Genomic DNA, 21,702 nt, shown 5'->3' with positions numbered 1-21,702 from the left:
AACATCTAGAGGGCACCAAGTTTGGAAGGCTGGTATATTATTTTATTTGTGTATGGGCTTTTGCCCCTTTCCATTTCACTAGGAGTGCTTAAGGTGGCTCCTAACTGCTTATCAGAAAGAAAAAGAGCCTTAATTTTTTTGAATGAGATTTAGAAACTTGTAACACTATATTTGTCAAATAACTAATGAAGCTGACTGTATGGAACACTTACATTTAATGCAACAGTGGAGCTGTAAATGTAGAAGGAAAAAATAGAAGCAATAATGAAATTAAAAACTAATGAATTATAGTTTAAGAACTTGATGCTTGTAACGTAATTGCAAAATGGCTTGCTTGTATTTTTAATGTATATATGGACTTCATGATTTTCACAGAATCATAGAATAGTAAAGTTGGAAGGGGTCTATGAGGCCATCAAGTCCAACCCCCTGATCAATGCAGGAATCCAAATCAAAGCATTCCCGACAGATGGCTGTCCAGCTGCCTCTTGAATGCCTCCAGTGTCGGAGAGCCCACTACCAATTCATTCCATTGTCGTATGGCTCTAACAGTTAGGATGTTTTTCCTGATATTCAGTCAAAATCTGGCTTCCTGCAACTTGAGCCCATTATTCCGTGTCCTGCACTCTGGGATGATCGAGAAGAGATCCCGGCCCTCCGTGTGACCTTTCATGTACTTGAAGAGTGCTATCATATCGCCCCTCAGTCTTCTTTTCTCCAGGCTAAACATGCCCAGTTCTTTCAGTCTCTCCTCATAGGGCTTTGTTTCCAGTCCCCTCATCATCCTTGTTGCCCTCCTCTGAACCTGTTCCAGTTTGTCTGCATTCTTCTTGAAGTGCGGAGACCAGAACTGGATGCAGTATTCAAGATGAGGCCTAACCAGTGCTGAATAGAGGGGAACTAGTACTTCATGCGATTTGGAAACTATACTTCTGTTAATGCAGCCTAATATAGCATTTGCCTTTTTTGCAGCCATATCGCACTGTTGGCTTATATTCAGCTTGTGATCAATGACAATTCCAAGATCATTCTCACATGTCGTATTGCTGAGCCAAGTATCCCCCATCTTATAACTGTGCATTTGGTTTCTTTTTCCTAAGTGTAGAACTTTGCATTTATCCCTGCTGAATTTCATTGTTGTTTTCAGCTCAATGCTTCAGCCTATCAAGGTCCCTTCCAAATTTGTTTCTGTCTTCCACTATATTAGTTGTGCCCCCCAAATTTGTATCATCTGCAAATATGATAAGCATGGTCTCTACCTCCTCATCCAAGTCGTTAATAAAAATGTTGAAGAGCACTGGGCCCAGGACTGAGCCCTGTGGTACCCCACTCGTTACTTCCGCCAAGTTTGAGAAGGAACCATTGATAAGCACTCTTTGAGTGTGATTCTGGAGCCAACTGTGGATCCACCTGATAGTTGTTCCATCCAGCCCACATTTAGCTAGCTTGCTAATCAAAATATCATGGGGCACTAAATGCTTTCCTGAAGTCGAGATACATTATGTCCACAGCATTCCCACAGTCTACAAGGGAGTTTACCCGATCAAAAAATGAGATAAGATTAGTTTGGCAGGATTTGTTCTTCATAAATCCATGCTGGCTCCTAGTAATCATTGCATTGTTTTCAAGGTGCTTACAGATTGATTGCTTTATAATCTGCTCCAGAGTTTTTCCAGGGATTGATGTTAGGCTCACTGGTCTGTAGTTCCCCAGTTCCTGCTTTTTGCCCCTTTTGAAGATAGGGACAACATTAGCTCTCCTCCAGTCATCTGGCACTTCACCAGTCCTTCATGATTTCGCAAAGTTAATAGACAGCGGTTCTGAGAATTCTTCAGCCAGTTCCTTCAATACGCTAGGATGCAGTTTATCGGGCCCTGCCGATTTGAACTCGTTTTTGTATGAGGATATTTAGCAATAAATTTAAAATAATAATGGTGACTCTTGAACATGACTTTAAAAGCAATCTTCCTCATCCTGGTACCCTCTAGATATATGTGGACTACAAGTGTCATCCTCCCTGACCATTGGCTAGGGTTGATGGCAGCTGGGATTCCAACGTCTGGAAGGCACCAGCTTGGGGAAGGCTGCTTTAAAGACTACAAAGTCTTCAAAATAGTTGAAGCAAAGCCTATTAAGTCCGTCATTCTCACACTACAAACAAGTAGAAGGCAACTGTAAAAATGCAACAAGATTCCTTGGAAAAAGCTACGGGAGGGTTGTCATGTGAGACAGGAAGGTATCTCACAGGCTAGCCCAGTCCCCCGATCTAAAGCATATAAACCAATCATCATCCAATTAACTGTGTAGTAGAAGCAGAGAGGGAGGTGTACAAGGAATAGTCCAGGCCTCACCTATCCTGAGAAATGCTTCAAAAGAATAAGTCACTCTTGCATTAGGTAGGAGGGAGATTTTTGAAACTGTGAACTAGGAGCTACCAATGGGCTGCAAGAGCCTTGTAGAAGACTGCCAGGATGCCAGATGATGGTGCTGTGGTCTAGTGGGAAAGTATTAGGCCCTAGGTTAGAGGTAGGGATGGGGTTCGCTGCCTTGTTTCGATCTCCTTGTATTCTGATAATCTGTCGTTCCATCCTGTCCGTCGTTCCATCCTGATCCACCCTTTTTTGGTTCCTGCTTGCTTTGGCACATGCCGATTCGGTCTGCTAGTTGTTGTTGTTTTGGTTGTGAAAAAAAACTGCATAATTTTTAACGTAAATGCCTATCACGGTGTTCCACATAGTTTGTTTTTTCCTGTTTATCATACCTACACACTGTTATAAATGTATCAACTTAGAGGAAATTATGAAGATAATTATGTAAAATTAGGAAAAGTTCAAAAAAAATCCATGCCAATTACAGCTGCAGCCCACTACAAGAAATCAGTGCCGGTCTGAAAAAAATAGCAGACTGTCGAATTCAGTCGGAATATGGTACTAAGTCTGATTTAGCGGATATTCTCTCCCATCCCTAGTTAGAGGTGAACGCTCCATGTATGTACAGCAGTCAGAAAAACCAAACCGCCGCTGCACCGCAATGGATAAACTGAGGCATTTGGCTGACAAGGGCTCCCCCCCCCTTTTCTTTGATGTCCAGCCAGTGACTAACAGCGAAAGTCTAATGTCAACTCAGAAATAAATCCTACTGAATTCAATGGGGATTACTTTCAAGAAAATATTACAGAATTGCACTGCTACTGACCAAACTCTCTGCTCCAGACTATTCCCTAGGGTGCTAACTTTCTTGCTTTGCCCTAGGAAACACCTCATGAAGTCCTTTCATTATGCACGCAACTGCCATGGAGTTTACAATAAAAGTTACCTTAGCAAAGGATGCAGAGGTAAGAGCAGTGGCTCTGTAAGATTCAGGACGGGGAAGCATTTTACACCATTCATGTGCAGCAAAAGCCTTAGGAAGGCATGCCCCGAGACAGACGTCACCATCTGTATATGTCCAGCTTCAGCTTAAAAGAGCATTCCCAGTCCTGAAATTAGCAGGGGGTGCTCGTTCACAAAAGACCAGCAAAGGGATTGGGGCGGCCAGATGAGAGTGCCTGCATATTTAACAGTTGGGAAGAAGAGGGAAATCCAGCCTGTCATATGGGCTGAACATCCTGAAATTGCCTCTCTTCTGCACAACTACTAAAAGTGCTAGAACCCTGTCAGCTTTTGCTTCTCTGAAAGGAGATAAAGATCTGAAAAATCACCTGAATCAGGATCCACAGCAGCACCTCCTTTAACCGTCAGCTTCATTTTCTTTTCAGATTTGCTTGTTCCTACACAAAGGGGGGGGGGACATGGCAATATGGGTTGGTTTTGTTTGAATAGGGGTGGAATGCTGAATTGACTAATCAACTCTAAAAAGTGTCCCTGATTAATTCAGTAGCAGATTTTATTTATTTATGTACTGATTATTCATTTACTTATTAATTTACAAGGAAAGGCTGTAGCGCAATAGTGGAACACCTGCCTTGCATGCAGAAGGTCCCAGGCCCCAACCCTGGTGTCTCCAAGTAGGGCAGGGAGAGAACCCTGCCCAAAACTCTGAAGCGCTGTTGCTAGTCAGCTGGGACAATTCTGAGCCAGATCGACCAATGGTATGACTCTGTACAGGGCAGCTTTCTATGTTCCCAATTTTTTCTTTTTTAAAAAAAAGCCAACGAGTCATCCTGCCGGTACAACTATCAAGTAGGCCCCAAACTGGTTCGCTCTCCCACCCCATTACCCTTGAAATTGCCTCCTCAAATTCAGGGGTGAACCCTGAAACTGGTCACAAGGAGCCCAACCCTGCCCAGAGCTACTATAACAAAATGGAGGCCTGCGGTGCAGACCCCCCTCGTACATTAAATTTGTTTTACCTTGCTCTTCCTTGTTCTTTCCAACACTTTTCATGTTCGACTGTCCACTGGATTTTCCTCCTACAGATACCTCTTTATGCTCCTGCTTAACTTCAGCACCCCAGGGAGACACAGCATGAAGCGAAAGCAGCTCCTGAAAACCCTTGCTAGAGGACTTTACATCCTGAAGAAACTCCTCAGAGACCACACGGACCTGGGCCTTCTTCACTTCTTCCATTTTCTTGTTCATTTTCTCAACCTCCTCTGGAAGATGGAGGCAAAATGAGTTATGTCATCGTTCTTGTGAATCTAGGCGCCAGGGCATCCAAGCTTTCATTTCAGTTTTGAATTGCTTTCCGTGCAACATCCCAAAATGATTAACAATAAAAACATCAATGAACACACACACAGATATAACAATTTCAAATCCAATCTAGATGCAGACTGACATAAGAATTTCCGCTAAAGAGGCTTGTTGAAAAAGGAAGGCCTTCAATAGGCAACAAAAAGACAATAGAGACAGCAGCTGTCTGATATGTACCATGAAGGATTTCCAAAGGGTAACTGCCACTATACTAAGGGCCCAATTCCTACATCATATGGAACAGGATTTCTGATTATCTCCATTACTTTTGCAATGACCACAGCTGTTCTCTGGATCTCCACCACAACCATCTGAAGCTACATGTATGGTCTGAAGGCACATGAGGCCAACACCCTGCTGAAGCTAAGCAGGGTCAGGTCTGGTCAGCAACTGGACGGGAGGCCGCCTGGGAACTATATGTAAGCCGCCTTGCGTTTCTATGATGAAAAGAAAGGTGGGGTATAAATGTAATAAATAAATAATAATAAATAATTATGGCATCTTGTTTAAAAAATATTCTCCCCATGAAGGCTCATTTAGAGTCAGCTGTGATGTATTTCATCTGGTGCTGGAATGATGTTTCTATTTATCCAGGCTCTTAACATATAATAATTGTATGAGCATTCATCTCGTTGAAACACTTTATGTTTTATTTTATGCTGTTATGGTTCATTTTTCATTTGAGGTTATTAAGGGGTGCCCCCCTGCTTGCCAACCTCCATTTCCCTGCCTCAGTTTACCTCCCATAGAGTTTCCCTCTTGAGGATGACAAAATCTGCCCCCTGCTTGCTTCAGTTTCCCCTCAGACCACAACATCCCCCCCACCCTCTCATTTTCACCCAATCAAAAGGACAAGATCTCTCCTTCTCTTCTCCAACCTTTTCCTCCAGTTTCTCTTTCTCTCTCTCTTTCTCTCCTACTAGAAAAAGCTTCCCGTGGTGTCAGGAAGGGAGGAAAGGAGGACAGTCCCTCTAGCAGGTCATGGCAATACCTTCCCCTCCCTCCTCCTCTTCCTGAGGTAATCCATTTAAGATCTGAAGTGGATTCCTACAAGGGCTATCTTCCAAGTCTCAGCTCAGTCTGCATGCCTCTAGCACTCCCTAGTTGTTCAAATTGTTGTCATAGCATGACAATAGGCCAGTACAAATATTATATCGAGAGATATACTGATGCTTTATTCAGTGCATGTTGCTCTGATAGTTTTTTAAGCCAATCTTTGGCAAATATGTGGTGGCCCCCAAATTATGGAATGATCTTCCTGACAAGGTGCACCTGGCGCCAACACTGTTATCTTTTCAGCACCAGGTCAAGACTTTCCTCTTCTCCCAGGCATTTCAGCATGTGTTTTTAAATTGTTTTACATTTTTAAATTGTGTTTTAAATTGTTTTTACAAGATATGCTTTTAAATTTGTATATTTGTTTTAATGTTTTTAGTTACTGTAAACCGCTCAGATAGCTTTGGCTATGGGGAGGTATATAAATAAATAAATAAATAAATATAACTGTAACCAACCAATGTGCTAGGATAGATACGAATGCTCTATAAGCTCCTCTGCATAAGACCCAACATTGTGTTCAATCACACAGTGGAGATTCTCCTCTCCTCCCCACTGTAGCTTCCCCACCCAAATCTGTTCTAGAGGGTTGAGGGACCCTCCAGAGCAGAGTTTGGTAGCACACAGGGTGATGTTGGCATGGAGTGGGGAGAAGAAAAACCAGAAGTCCCATTGCACAAGCAGGTGTATATCACTGGATGTCACCCTATATAATAATAACAACTTACACTATGTATCAGCAGTGCAGAACCTCCCGCATGTTGATCTACTTAGGCCTTTGCCCATGTGAGCAAAGGAAGTAGGGTTCGCAAGTATCACCAATCCATGCAAAGCCATGTACCTTTGCCTTCACAGTTTGATTTCAAAATGTGTGGGCAAAGGAAGATACTTCTACCTGCTGTAAGACGATTACCCCATCCACCTGTCAAAATGGCCTGCAGTGGTTGGAGGAGGTTGGGATCCAGCCCGCCAGGTGATTCCAGTTCCCCACCCCGTTATAAGTGAATAGCAAACTCATTTTCTGTATGTGGATTCTTATGTAACCTAAACACCATCATCCACACAGAAGAGGGATATATTGGCAAGCTTGAAAGACCACCTTCCCAAGATATGCAGAAGTACCAAAACAAATATCCAAAAACTTTTAAGAAAAAACTCCAAACAACCAAATGAGTATGGAGCATGCTCAGGGCATGCAATGCTGAGTGTTTGTTGTGGGAAAACATGGAAAATCAGCGGGAGGGGAAGAACCGAAAGAAGTACCCTGGCAGGAAGCATGGTTGTTTGGGGGTGACTGGAACCATGAACAGGAGAACTACACACTCTTGCAACATTTAGTTGCAGGCCCCACTTGTTATGCACCTAAAGCCGATCCAAGGAGGTACAGCATGCCATGCTTATTCTAGCACACAACTTTTAGAAGGCAGGGAACTATTGAGATTTTAAGTAGATTCGGTAACACTACTCTAGCAAACCTGAAAGAAGAAGAACAACCACTTCCTCAACAAAGACAGTAAAAAAAGAAACTGCCAGGTCCCCTGGAACAGAGAGAATACATTTATACAGAAATAAATACCAACTGAGGTATAACAGTATCAATTTACATCACTCATATCAATGTTATATTTAACACTTAGATTCAAAGGCCAATATTCTCCTTTTGCAAGTCTTAAGGTAACAACAACTTCTCCTACTGGGAGTTTCCACTTTTCTTAATGTCATCCGTTGAGACAATTACTCACTTTGTGAGCTGATGCACAGGTCAGCTTTGTTCACAGTAGCTGTCACCTTTCCCCCAAGTTCTTCAGTGGCAGACTTGATTTCATCCTTGTTCTTTGACAGTTTTCCAACGATCAAAATCTTCATGTTACTTAATGGCTTATCTGGTTGTTCAAATGAAAAGAAAAAAACAGGCAAAATAAAAAACTCTCAGCACATTTAAAAATCAAGCATTTTACACAAAGGTAGCCCAAATTACATGCCAAGAAAATGTGTCTGATTTCCTTAATTTGCATAGTTTATTATACTACTAAAGTCACAAGAAGGTCAAGGAGATCTGCAGTGCCCTAACATCTTAGAATTTATGCACACAGACTCCAAGATTTCACCTGACAGTGCCTACAAGCTTTCAACCCTGTATTTGCATTATAAGGGCTAGAATCTGGGTTTTTTTAAGAAGTTAAATTAAAGTTGCAATCCTCAGGATGGTAAATTGTATAGCCAATACTAAATTTGGCTCTTACCCACAATATGCACAAAGCCTGGATATAAATTACAACCTACCAGAATATCCATTAACCAGTTTTGTCACATGCCTGTTCATGGCACCAGACCTCTTAATAAAGCTTCTATTCACCAAAGCTCTTGATTATCAGAATGCTAGCTTACCCTGCTAGGTTATTATTTTCAAAGACTACATATACATCACTGGATTTTCAAGGGAAGACTTTTTAAAAATAAATCACAATGCAGCTAATACATCATGCACAATATTAATTCATGCATATTTTGTTCATACAGTTAATAATGGTATATATGAAAGTGGAAGATGTGTCCATGCCTTCCCTCACCATAGAAGCTTTCCATAATCCAGCTTTCACCCAACTTGGTGTCCTCCAGTTCAGAGCTTGGAAAAGTTACTTTTTTGAACTACAGCTCCCATCAGCCCAATCCAGTGGCCATGCTGGCTGGGGCTGATGGGAGTTGTAGTTCAAAAAAGTAACTTTTCCAAGCTCTGCTCCAGTTGTTCTGGACTATAACTCCCATCATCCTTAACCACTGGCCATGCTGGCTGGGGCTGACGGGAGTTGTAGTCCAACATCTGGAGGGCACTACTTGGGAAAACTGCCATAAGCAGTTGGTTATTTGCTATTAGCTGGCTTATTACTCTCCAGCTAGCCAGTAGATTGAGACTGAATCAGTCCAAATTTTGACTAAAATCTGTCAAGAAATATGGAAAACTAAACAATGGCCCACAGACTGGACGCGTTCCATATACATCCCAATTCCAAAGAAAGGGGATCCCAGGGAATGCAGTAATTATCGAACGATTGCCTTAATATCCCATGCAAGTACCGTAATGCTCAAGATTCTACAACAAAGGCTCTTCCCATATATGGAGCGAGAAATGCCAGACGTCCAAGCTGGATTTAGAAAGGGAAGAGGCACCAGAGATCATATCACAAATATACGTTGGATAATGGAACGGAGCAAGGAATTTCAGAAGAAAATCACCCTGTGCTTTATAGATTACAGCAAAGCCTTTGACAGTGTAGATCATGAAAAACTATGGAATGCTTTAAAAGAAAAGGGGGTGCCACAGCATCTGATTGTCCTGATGCGCAACCTATACTCTGGACAAGAGGCTACTGTAAGGACAGAATATGGAGAAACCGACTGGTTCCCCTTCGGAAAAGGTGTGAGACAGGGGTGTATTTTATCACCCTATTTATTTAATCTATACACAGAACATATCATACGGAAAGCAGGATTGGACCAAGAAGGAGGTGTGAAAATTGGAGGTAGAAATATCAATAATTTAAGATATGCAGACGATACCATACTACTAGCAGAAACCAGTAATGCTTTGAAACGAATGCTGTTGAAAGTTAAAGAGGAAAGCACAACAGCAGGACTACAGCTGAATGTCAAAAAGACTAAAGTAATGACAAGAGAAGATTTATGCAACTTTACAGTTGACAATGAGGACACTGAACTTGTCAAGGATTATCAATATCTTGGCACAATCGTTAACCAAAACAGAGACAATAGTCAAGAAATCAGAAGAAGGCTAGGACTGGGGAGGGCAGCTGTGAGAGAACTAGAAAAGTTCCTCAAATGTAAAGATGTATCACTGAACACTAAAGTCAGGATCATTCAGACCATGGTGTTCCCAATCTCTATGTATGAATGTGAAAATTGGACAGTGAAAAAAGCGGGTAAGAGAAAAATCAACGCATTTGAAATGTGGTGTTGGAGAAGAGCTTTGCGGATACCATGGACTGTAAAAAAGACAAATAATTGGGTGTTAGAACTAATTAAACCAGAACTATCACTAGAAGCTAAAATGATGAAACTGAGGTTATCATACTTTAGACACATAATGAGAAGACATGATTCATTAGAAAAGATAATAATGCTTGGAAAAACAGAAGGATGTAGAAAAAGAGGAAGGCCAAAGAAGAGATGGCTTGATTCCATAAAGGAAGCCACAGACCTGAACTTACAAGATCTGAACAGGGTGGTTCATGACAGATGCTCTTGGAGGTCACTGATTCATAGGGCGCCATAAGTCGTAGTCGACTTGGAGGCACATAACAACAACAAGCCAGTAGATGGCAGCAGAGGACATAAAAAGGCCCATTTCTTTAGCTTTCCTCATCCGTCTCTGGTGATTCTGCCTGTATATTGCGAACACTTAACGTGGAATGTTTTCTTCATCAAATCAGTTTCTCTTTAGCAAGAACATTGCCTGAAGGCCATTTACCTGCAGGTGCAGCTGAGTTCTCTGTAACAAGAGCAGAAACTGCTGGAGGAGGTGCTGAGTTTGTACAGACTGCGTCTGGAGGGAACACTCTATCCCGCCTTTTAAATTTGAATTTCTTTAGATATGCAATCTCCCGGAACTCCTGTGTTGCAGCAGTACAGGTGAGAAAGGTTAACAAACATATCAAACATTACAAACATAAGGCTAATGCAATGATAAAAAGATAAACAACTTAATTCAGAGAACAACCATATTTATCATTGAGAATGTTTCTCTACACCACTAAAAGTCATGTTTTTGTCCAGAAATGTAATTCACCCAGGATTCTGAAGCTACGCACAATCCCATTCAGGAATGGAAGTGGATTATCTATTTTACCGAGATTTCCCATAAAGTGTTTACCCACATTCTCAACTCAGTGATGACTTTGGGGTGAAAAGTTTTGCTGGGAATCTAGACCACACTGCTGCAACACATCCCAGGCAGGAACCTAACAGTGATCCTTAACAACCTCCCCAACCCAGTGACCTTCAGATGTTGCCAGACCACAACACCCATCATCCTTGTCCATTGGCCCTTCTGACTGGGGCTGATGGCAGTTGCAGTCTAGCAATATCTGAAGGGCACCATGTTGGGGAAGGCTGATTTAGTGCGCCCGAGATGGAGCATCATCCCACAAATGCACTAGGGTGAGGAACAGGTTTAGAAGCAGTAGCTTAACATCTGATAATACAGACAGCATTTTTCTGACATGCAGCTTTTGAACAACACAGCTTTGACTTAGTCCTAAGGAAAAACTTCCCTACACTTGCCTGCCTTGCATCGTATCATTCTTGTGGCAGTAAAGCCTTGCCACATTGGCTGATATATCAAAAGCGCAGGAGGGCAGAGGCAAGGGCTGAATGAGACAATGAGTGGGTGACAGGAAAGGAAGTGGGCGGAGAAAAGTCAAGGGACACACACACACAGAGAGGGAGAGAGAGAGAGAGAGAGAGGGAGAGAGGGAGAGGGAGAGAGAGGGAGAGAGGGAGAGGGAGGGAGAGAGGGAGAGAGAGGGAGAGGGAGGGAGAGGGAGGGAGAGGGAGGGAGAGGGAGGGAGAGGGAGGGAGAGGGAGGGAGAGGGAGGGAGGGGGAGGGAGGGGGAGGGAGGGGGAGGGAGGGGGAGGGAGGGGGAGGGAGGGGGAGGGAGGGGGAGGGAGGGGGAGGGAGGGGGAGGGAGGGGGAGGGAGGGGAGGGAGGGAGGGAGAGGGAGGGAGAGAGAGGGAGAGAGAGGGAGAGAGAGGGAGAGAGAGGGAGAGAGAGGGAGAGAGAGGGAGAGAGAGGGAGGGACTGGAGGGGATTGTCCACTAGCCAGGTAGTTTTGGGGTGTGTCTGTCGGCTTCATCCCTCTTGTATCTTATATCAATTCCCAACATCCGATTCCCCATAAAAGTTACAGACAGCTGGGGCTGGGTGAGAGGGAGGGAGGACAACCATTACAATACCTACAGCCTGGAACGTAAGCTCTGGAAACGAGAGGGATTTATCCCCAGTGCAACATCCTCTCTGAATATTGCTTCTGAAGGAAAAGGAACAGCTTCTCTTTGCAGACTCATTGCCACCCCACCCCACAAAACAAAAACTAAAAACCAGAACTTCTTGGTTGGGGAGATTAGAGGCAAAGCATCCATGCATCCCAAGCAGGCTGTGCCCATCTCTTTGGAGAGTTTGGTCAACTCAAGGCCCAGCAAAGCAGGCCCAGCTCTGTCAACAATAGAAATTGAATGGGAGGGTAGAGAAGCCAGAGAAGAATCCTTCGGCTTCTTCCGTGCCCTCCTATCTACCTTGGCTGTTGCTGAAGGTGTAGCAAGGTGGGTGGGCCAACAGAGTTAGTCCAGTTTCTCCAGGTTTAGCCCCGATCGGGATGATTTTGCAGGGGGAAAGCAAAGAGGAGGGACTGCAGTATTTGGGGGGCAGCGGGGGGAGATTTCATGGAATGGGAGTGGTGAAGCCAAACCAGGTGGAAGAGGACAATGGCAGGAAGAAAGCTGGAGCTTCCCTTCTCTCAAAACATGCCCCCCATAATTAAGGCTGACCCCCTATTAGAACGGTTCTTGCACAGACATGGAAAGTACTCATGACAAAGTAATGGGAATGGTGAAGACAATGGTGAAAACAATTACTTGTTTTCTCCTCCCAATGAATTATTCCTGAATCACTTCTGCAGTATTTTAGGTTCATTTTTAAATTTATTTTTGAGCTATTGTCACAGAGGTGTGTTTTGAAGTGGTCTGAATCCATTTTCAGATTTGTTTTGTAATGGTACAGCACATGCTAAAAGCTATGAGTCATGAATGGATTATTTTTGCTCTGAATTTGGTTATTTGCCTTGTACTTTTTTTAAAAAGCAACTATATGCACTTCAGATACATTCACTCATGAAATTCCACACATTCACCTAGTTCAATTCAGAAGCCTTCCCAAATGAACCTTTTTCATTTCTGCAGGTTGTTACGTTTTGGTTGTTATGTTTTAATACTGTTTTATGATCCATATGAGGTTTTTATATTCTATTTCTGTACTTCACTTTTTATTCTAGTTTATTGTTTAGTTGCACTTTTTCTATATTTTTAATTGTGTCAGATGGAGGTTTTTTTATTGTAAGCCACTTTGTAGAGCAAGTGCCTAAAAAAACCAGGGTATAATTTTTTTAATAAATAAAAATAATAGTAATAAACAAGTCATAAAGCCATGCTGCACTACCTACCTTTGGGGTTATCCATTCTTTCCTGTTAGGAGTTTGCATCCTGGCAACACATTTGGTCCAAGCTGTGATGTCCCCTGTGCAGTAGTAAGCATCGCTCTTGAACACAAACTGCCCTTTGCACTCCTCGCAGGGCAGCAGAGCTCCAAAGGCCATCCCATCTGCAACACAGTCCAAGATCTAAGAAGCAATGAAAAAGGCAAAAATAGGCATGCAAAACAAGAGGAAGTATTTATTGCACCATGCTAAGCTGAGACACTCACAGAGAGCCACAGATCTCCAGACACCTTCCTTAGGACCTCATTATGTAGCAAGATAACCTGCACATATACAGCTTTCCAGACTTAGGACTCATGGGATAGAGGATGTAAACAGTGTATAGGATTGTACCTTTGCTTTTTGGGAGGCTGGATATGAAAGGTCACAGATTGGTATATTGATTTACTGCAAGTCTAGAACCCCAACGTCTTCATTCAGAATAGATGGGGAACCTGTGACCCTTCAGATGCTGTTAGACTTCAACTCCCATCAGCCCTAGTCAACATGGCCAATGGTCATGAGAGTTGTAGTTCAGCAACATCTGAAGGGCCACAGGTTCCCCATTCCTGATCTAGATTCACATGCAACCTCTCTGTAGGTATGTTGGAGGAGTCATGAAAACCATACCTACAGTTGTCAGGGGACACACATTTATGAGAGGGAAGAAATCAAGCATTGTCTGCACAACACACATTATACTGTGACGGTAGTAGGACCATGCCTAGACAGATCTTAGCATGATCCACTTAGTGGGTGGAAATTGCAAGGAAGCAGATTTTGGCTAAACATTAGAAGAAAACCCCTAATGGTATGAGTTGTTCAGCAGTGGAACAACCTGCATCAGATAGCGGTGGGCTCTCCTTTGCTAGAGGTATTTAAGCAGTCACGTCACAGACACTGCAGCTGCTTTCTCCATTTTGCACTGAGCAGTGGGCTGGACTAGATGACCTCATAGATCCCTTCCACATCTATGATTGTTTCAAACTGTCCAAGGAATCTGCAATTACTTTTGACCCTTTCCAATTTTTCTGCCATCAGAAGAAGAATCAAGTGGTGAAGTGCAGTATCTCCAATCCCAATTGCACCATGGACATTACATCCTAAGAACCTTAATAGATTTCTAGTGTCCCAACATTTTCACAACTGTTTTATGTCTGTGAGATGTTTACTGGAATAACAGATTGCCCTTTCATCAGATTCTCTTCAACATTACACTCTGGTTTTATACCTGTCACCCCGCACCTTTACATCCAATGCTGGACAACAGGATGACTTATTTAATCGGAACAGTGCAACAAAGATAACACTTCACTACATGCCGGTGCAAACCATAGTCCTCTTCAGGCTATTAAAAGTAGGCTTTCACTCCAGACATTTTCATGATAACCTTTACCTAAATTCAGCAAGTGCACAAGGGGCCTTAACACTCGGGTAAAGAGTGCAGTTATCAAATGTCATATAGAACAGAGTCAAACTCACGGCAGATTCCCCAGAAGGCACTTCCTGTTTGTTGGCTATCAGGAGCTCTTTCAGGTCATTGGTGGAACAGGCTCTCTTTAACTCATCTTTCATGTTCCAAATCAATTCTGTCTGTTCCTGCAGATGCAAAATAGGACAGGAAAAAGGTTTCTTCCTTAATGGAACCATTTAAGAACAGTACATGTGAAAGACACTTGGCAAGGAATGCTGCTTACTTGCAGGCGATTGTTAATATCTCTGCCTTTTGGATGGGCAGAACCGTTTCTCACATCAGGGATGGGAAACTTATGGCCAAACCTATGGCTGCATGTGGCCCTTGGACGAGGCAGTGTGGTGTCACGATTAGAGTGTTGGACTAGGACCTGGGACACCAGGGTTCAAATCCCCATTCAGCCATGAAGTTTGCTAGGGGACCTTGGGCCAGTCACAATCTCTTAGCCTAACCTACCTCACAGGGTTGTTGTGAGAATAAAATGGAGAGGGAGGAGAACCATGTACGCCACCTTGAGCTCCCTGGAGGAAAGGTGGGATATAAATGTAGTAATAAATAAAATACATTACATGCAGGTGACAAGGAGGGGGAAAAACAGGTGAAAGGGATACCCTAGACCTGTTCCTACCCATCATTGCTGGCATGCAAGCCCCTCAATTACCCCCAAAGGAAATGCAGTACTTGACAGAAAAAAGGCTCGCCACCCATTGTATACAGAAAAGGTAGAGATCCATGAGACAACATCAGTTATGTGAATTACCCACCACTGAACAAAGATTACAACAAAAACACTTTGCTTCAAAAGCCTAGTCTTCACCGAAATGGTAAACCTGAGCCTGGGCCACACCACTTCAGACTGTGGGTGGGAGCTCACACGATTAAACATTCCTTTATATATAAAGAAGTTCTTTTCACACAGGAAGCTAGATGTTCTCGCTTGGAAAGTGTGGAGAATGCCTTCTGCAGAAATGTTTTTCATAAAAACGCATTCCATCCTGCGAGAACCACCTGCAATCTAAAGTGGTACAATCCAAAGTCAGGAGACTTGGGTCTGCTACCATGGTGAGAACTAGGCCTAAGTCGCAAGGGAAACAGCCAACTGAAAGCTGCTGCTGCAAGACCCCCATCAAAATGAAAGGCGATCTATGTTAAAAGTTATGTGCTACAGACAAACTCAGTCAAGACCGCTTCTTACAATGTGTTTTTGTAGTTGGTACCTGAGTACAAATCACACCCAGTTTGCATGTCACAATAAGCCACCGTCAACTGTCTACCAGGAACATGTCAATCAGGGCCATTTTCCTCCTCCCCTCTAACACACAAAAGAAATAAACCATGGTCCCTAGCTTAGTGTTATGCCAGGACCAAGGACTGTGGCTTGTTTCACCCTGAATATATTACAATCTGCAGCCAATGTTTCTTCTTTGCTTAACTGACTGTGGTCTGTTTGGAATGAAACATGCAAACATGCTTGGATTGTAAGCCAGGTTTGGGATAGAGGTGATGCAGTGGAGAATGGGCAATCGAATTCCCACCCCCAAGAGAAGGAAGTTTAAGAGACTGGCGAGTCATGGAGAAACAAATGGAGAAACAAACCTTCAGCAGCTTCTCTTGTTTAGATGATTTTTCTTTCTCCTTTTTTGGTTTCTTTTTTGAGATGACAGTCGCATCCACCTCATCTCCTTTTCTCTTCCTCAAAGAGAAGAGAGAAAACTCACACTAAGCAGTTATTCAACGTTATGCCATCACTTCCATGTACTTGATCTTGGATGGCACCAGTTTACAACAGGAAGCCTTTTCCCTTCCCTTTTTTATTTTATTTTGCAGCATTTGTTTTCATCTTTTCCATTCCTTCCTATTAGATTTTACACATATCTGAGTGATCTATTTCAAGCATCCTCATCATCAAAATGCAAAGCATCATGTTGAAAAGAGCCCAGATACAAAATAAACTATAAAAAGCTAAATACAAAATAAATTAAATGTGTCCACTAAGAACACCACACAAGGCGATCACTTGGATCTGTGGGAATACAGTCCTTTTTAGCTAGTCACTTATGTCCACTGGTGATCTCATAACATGCAGCATAAAGGGAAGGCCAGGGTAGGGAACTTTGGGTCTGAGGTCCGAATCTGGCTCCCCAGGCCTCTCTATCTGACCCTCAGGCCACACTTACTATGCCCAGGAAAGACCTCTAACTGGCCCTGCTTTGAAACCTGGGTGTTTGGAATGTGCCCTTAAACTCTGACAATGCCTCTTGGTTGCCTGGACAGAGTATAGAGTGGAAGGTGCAAGCATGTATAGAAACTAGGCTACTGTACAAATCCACTGCTTCGCCCACTTTTACCTCTGATCCCACCCACCACTCGCATGTGACTCTCGGAAGGTTTTTCAGAAGGGAATGTGGCCCTTGGGCTGAAAAACCCTGCTGGGGGGGGGCAAAGGGTGCTTCAGATGGATTTCGAATATACGAACCAGTTGCAATTTGGAAAACTTTCCACACGTGCCAACCTTAGAACAAAAAGAAGGGAAGACTTTAATGAAAATTGTTTTAAAATAGGCCTTTTGTCTCCTCTTCTCATTCTTCCTGTGCTGGTGCCCTCCCTTTCCTTCCCTACCTTGCCGACTTGGCTCCTTTGGGAAAACGGGCAGGATATAAATTCAGTAAATTATAATAATAGTCCTCAAGCTTAGTCCTCAAGATGTTGTCTCCATACCTCAAAGATCCAGATTCCAGTTCTAGAGCATCTCGCAACCAGCGCTCTGTTCCATTGGCCCCTCTAGCTCAGTACTGTCTACAATGATAGGCAGCAGCCCTCCAGTTATCTCCTACCCCTATCTGGAGATGCCAGGGACTGAACCTGGGACATTCTGCGTGCAAAGGAGATGTTCTGCCACTCAACATCTTCCCCAAGGCAGGCACTGAACTAGGATTAAACAATGTGCCTCAATGCCTCATTTAGTCTTTAGGCGCAAAGGCCTGCCTATTACCTAAGAAAACTGCTTGAAAGAAAGCCTAGCTATTTTTCAAGCCCTGGGTATGTCTTGACCGCATCTGAAGTTTTTTAAATGGCCACGTAAGCAAAAACCAAGAATCTGTGCAATTTCAAACTAGTAATGCGATGACAAATGAAGCTGTTTTAAATACTGTCACCAAGCTAAATTATTTTCAACTCTGATTCCAGCCGTGCATCCCTATAGTAACTTGGCAAACAAACGTAGCCTGCTTTGGCAAATATTTTTTATTATGCAGGAGGATTATTTAAAGTTACCCCCTTTGAAAGCAGAAGCAAAAGAGCACATGTACAAGAGGGAACATTTACACAGCCAAGCCTCCATGATCAGGCACAAAGGTTGGCGCAAATCATTATCCAACTTCAGTCTGATATACTGGCCTGGGCAGGGCAAAGCAGAAGCCTCAAAATAGACTGACATGGGGAAGAGAGTATGAAAATCTGATCCCTCTGCCAGAAGCAACAGCTGAAAAGTGTAAACATGGTACAGTACAGCAATGTCTTTCACAAAGAGGCCGGGCACTTTGTTTGGCCTCACAATACCATCCCAGAGTCAAAGTAAGGCCTATATATACATTTCATGAGTTACAGAGGCCCGTGTTACAGACGGCTGCCTTCAGTTATGTGGGCCTTCTAGATGACTGGCTCCAGCAAGAAGTTGGGTGTTTAGTGTCGACAGTCCCATGCTATTGAACACTCTTCCAGCAGAGATTCGGCAGGCATTTTTGCTTTTGACTTTTAGGTGTATCTTTGAAGAATTTGTTATGCTGACAGGCCTATGTCAATAGACTGACAGTCTATTTACGCTTTCTTGGTTAGCCAGTTATTTTAATGATTATTTTGTTCTGTTTTTAATAGTGTATTATTATATACAGTGCTTTTATGGTTAAACTAGGTGCTGGTACTCATATCTTGATAAAAGTGCTGTGGGTGCCAACACAAAATGGCTGCTATCAGCAGCAGAAAAAAATAGAGGTGTCCGTACTCCATACCAGGGAGTACCATCACAAAAAAAGCCCTGATTGTATATATTGTTGTACACAATGTTGAAGTTTCATACGAGTTGGTGGTATATAAATTGTTTCCTATTAAACAAATAAAAGCATACAAATGACTCCAGTAATTCATAACAGAGTTTTGACAATTCAGCACTTGCACGAAGTGTGTCCACAGGCCTCAGTGCTTGTGGTTACCTTCTGAAAAGAGAGTAACTTCTCCTTGTTTTAAATTATTTGGTTTATTTGAATTGTTTTAACAAGTTCACAGAACACTTGTTCGTGTATCCCCACAGACCTGAATATTTTCTGACTCTAAAATATCTTACATCTAAACTATAGAAACTGGAGCTGTTAAAATATTAATTGGAAAATTAATATTAGTTATACAGTGCTAAATTATAAAATATTATTTGACAAAATACTAATTGAGAAGAGTCATAGATCAGCTCTAGAACATCTGACTTGCATGCAGAAGGTCCCAGGTTCAAACAATCTCCAAGAAGGGCTGGGAACGTTCCGTCTGAAATCCTGCAGAGCTGCTGCCAGTCAGTGTGACAATACTGAGCTAGATGGACCATTACTCTGACTCAATCTAAGGCAGCTTCCTATGTTCCTACGCTTTAAAATGCATTGCCTCTGTCCTTTTAGTTAACAGATTATTGAGGGATATAGAATAGCCTGGTCCTGTTGGAAAAGGAAGCCTTTTAGCACAAAGGATTCTAACAGCAAGATTGCATAAGCTGGTGCTGCTAGTTATCACATTTGCATACAACACAAGCAGCAACCACTGCCCGCAATGAAGTTTGCACTGTCGTGCACGATGCTCAACAAGGCACAGGTGTAATCTAAAGTATTATGGAAGTCAAAATGCAATGAGTTTAACCCACTTTGCAACTTGTTGGTCCTAATGTTTATAATGCATTGCCATGTTTGACACGTTTTCAATGATCTCTCTACAGCTATGAGGGTTAGAACCTTGTTTTATAAAAAAAAGTCCTCCTTCTCACAAGTTCTTTCTTCCCCAAAATTCTACCTATGGAAAGCACAAAAGCACATCTGGAGCCACATGATCTTTTGGGTACTCATTCAAAAACTATGCTGCTGCAGGGATGAGACTGTGCTGGGACCATCAAGGGGCAAGCATTTCCACCTGCCTTGCCCCACCCCTCTGCCTGGGCCTTATCAGGAGGAGCTGCAGGCTGAGTCGTGCTGCTGCAGGGATGAGACTGTGCTGGGACCATCAAGGGGCAAGCATTTCCACCTGCCTTGCCCTCCACCCCTCTGCCTGGGCCTTATCAGGAGGAGCTGCAGGCTGAGTCGTGCTGCTGCAGGGATGAGACTGTGCTGGGACCATCAAGGGGCAAGCATTTCCACCTGCCTTGCCCCCCACCCCTGCTTTTAGTGACATTTGTTTGGGGACTGTCCTTTACCAGGAAGATGAATGTTTTTGGTTTGCTGTTCCTGTTTTTTTAGCTTTTCCGTTATTGTTAGTCTCTTAATGTTTTGATGTTTGCATGTTCTGCTTTGTACGTCGCATAGAGTGGCTGACAATTCAGCCAGATAAGCGACTAATAAGTCGAATAAATAAAATAAATATGCAACAATTTTGCATTCCCTCTCTGTAACCCAGGTTCTTATAATTTAGGGTGGGTCAACCTGATGTCCAGAAAAATCTACAGAAAGAATATTACCAAACACAGTGCAATCCTGATAAGTTTGAGGATTCTCCCTCCCCTCCTACTTTATCTAAGGTGGCTCTGTCAAGGGCTTCAAGGTGGCAACTATAACAGCTCTGCCCAGGCAACTTACTCCCTGTGCCAGTAGGGCAGAACAAATGCAAGTCTGCTATCTGCTACTGATGATAATCAGCCCAACAGGATTCGGTGACTTGAGGAGCCAATAAGGTCAAAGCACAGTTCCGTCTCAAGGAAAGTTAAGCTGCAGCAGTCCGCCCAAGTTTACTAAACCAGTAACTTACTCAACCAGAGTCAGTACTGTACCCTGGCAGGTCCCTGAACATTCTCTCTCTGGAGAGAGGAAAACAAGAGAAAGACCTTTTTAAATTTCCTGGCATTACTATCTTAGAACAGCCTGATGCACAACTGCCTGAGCTAATGCTGCATCAACACATATTCTGCCTTCTTTTGGCATACTCCACATACCCTTCATTCTTCACTGCAGGCAGCTGCTTTTTCAGGGTCTCTTTATCTTCAGCATTCAAAAGCCCAAAGCCTAAGAGCTGTGAGGCACTAAAGGAGGCGAGAAAACCCAGATCTGCTCTGCGGCTGACAAAACAGGCTGGATGGTACCAGTTGTCTATTATTCCCAACTGTGGCTTTTCAGGATGCACCATTTTCTTTGAAATCCTGATTTGACCCTGAAGAAGAGAGCGGGGAAAGGGGATAAATAAACAGAGACCATACAACTGTCTGCATTGCAATATAATGGTAAGCCAAACTACAGTTTACTGTAAACAAGCAAGCATGCTGGTGCACGGAGAGAAAATTGCATTTGCTTCACTCCAGCCCCTGGTCCTGAGAATGCCACCTTATCTAGAGCTAAGACATGATCTGCCTGGGCTTGTGGTTTGTCTCGCTCCCAAACCATCTGTGAGCTGTAAACTGGCTATGATTTTCTCTCCTGGCATCAGTATGTTTACTCATTCATGGTACACTATAATTTGGCTTACTGTTACATGCAAATGAGGGCACTGTGTCAGTAGGGAATTTTTATATACCAGCTCAGAATAAGGTGTTTTTGTTTTTTTTAACATAGGTATGCAATGGTTAAAGTTCATGGTTTCCATTTTTTTTTTATTCTGGTAGTCCAGCAATGATCTTTTAAGTTTGCAATATTCTTCTGATCCAGAAAAAACCTATCTATTTATCCTACCTATTTTTTGTAGGAGTAAACAAATATTGCATGGTCACTTTAAGGGATATTTGGGAAATATCCCATGTACCTGTTTACCATGATGTAACTTCCTAATGGGTGGGGTTTAGTTACCTGACTTCCTTCTCCTTTGTCCTGGGGGATTTTTGAATAATCTCCATTGCTGATCTTCTACCTTTGAGAGAGGCCGCATGGCAAGATGCTCTCTCTGAGAGCATCCATTACTAAAGACCAAGATGACCGAGACTATTTTTCTTTCTTCCAAACTAAAGCCTATGTTCTTCTAAACATATGAGGCCGTGAGTAAA

General features: G+C 42.9%; 1 protein-coding gene across 1 annotated transcript in view; it reads right to left on the bottom strand.

Moving 5' to 3' along the window:
* Positions 1-21,702, bottom strand: part of PARP1 (poly(ADP-ribose) polymerase 1) — a 67,139-nt gene that overhangs the window by 33,699 nt on the left and 11,738 nt on the right. Inside the window, exons 4-11 of the mRNA XM_061625023.1 lie at positions 20,665-20,879; positions 16,086-16,182; positions 14,498-14,614; positions 12,983-13,159; positions 10,237-10,378; positions 7,493-7,633; positions 4,352-4,594; positions 3,701-3,769 (exon numbers count right to left, since the gene is read on the bottom strand). Coding sequence (XP_061481007.1) covers positions 3,701-3,769; positions 4,352-4,594; positions 7,493-7,633; positions 10,237-10,378; positions 12,983-13,159; positions 14,498-14,614; positions 16,086-16,182; positions 20,665-20,879 — 1,201 coding nt within the window. The remainder of the gene's footprint in view (positions 1-3,700; positions 3,770-4,351; positions 4,595-7,492; positions 7,634-10,236; positions 10,379-12,982; positions 13,160-14,497; positions 14,615-16,085; positions 16,183-20,664; positions 20,880-21,702) is intronic.

Source organism: Rhineura floridana, chromosome 4 (genome assembly GCF_030035675.1).
Source record: "Rhineura floridana isolate rRhiFlo1 chromosome 4, rRhiFlo1.hap2, whole genome shotgun sequence".
NCBI classification, from domain to species: domain Eukaryota; kingdom Metazoa; phylum Chordata; class Lepidosauria; order Squamata; family Rhineuridae; genus Rhineura; species Rhineura floridana.
Note: the sequence above shows the minus strand (reverse complement) of the source record. Positions and strands in the feature narration are given on the sequence as shown.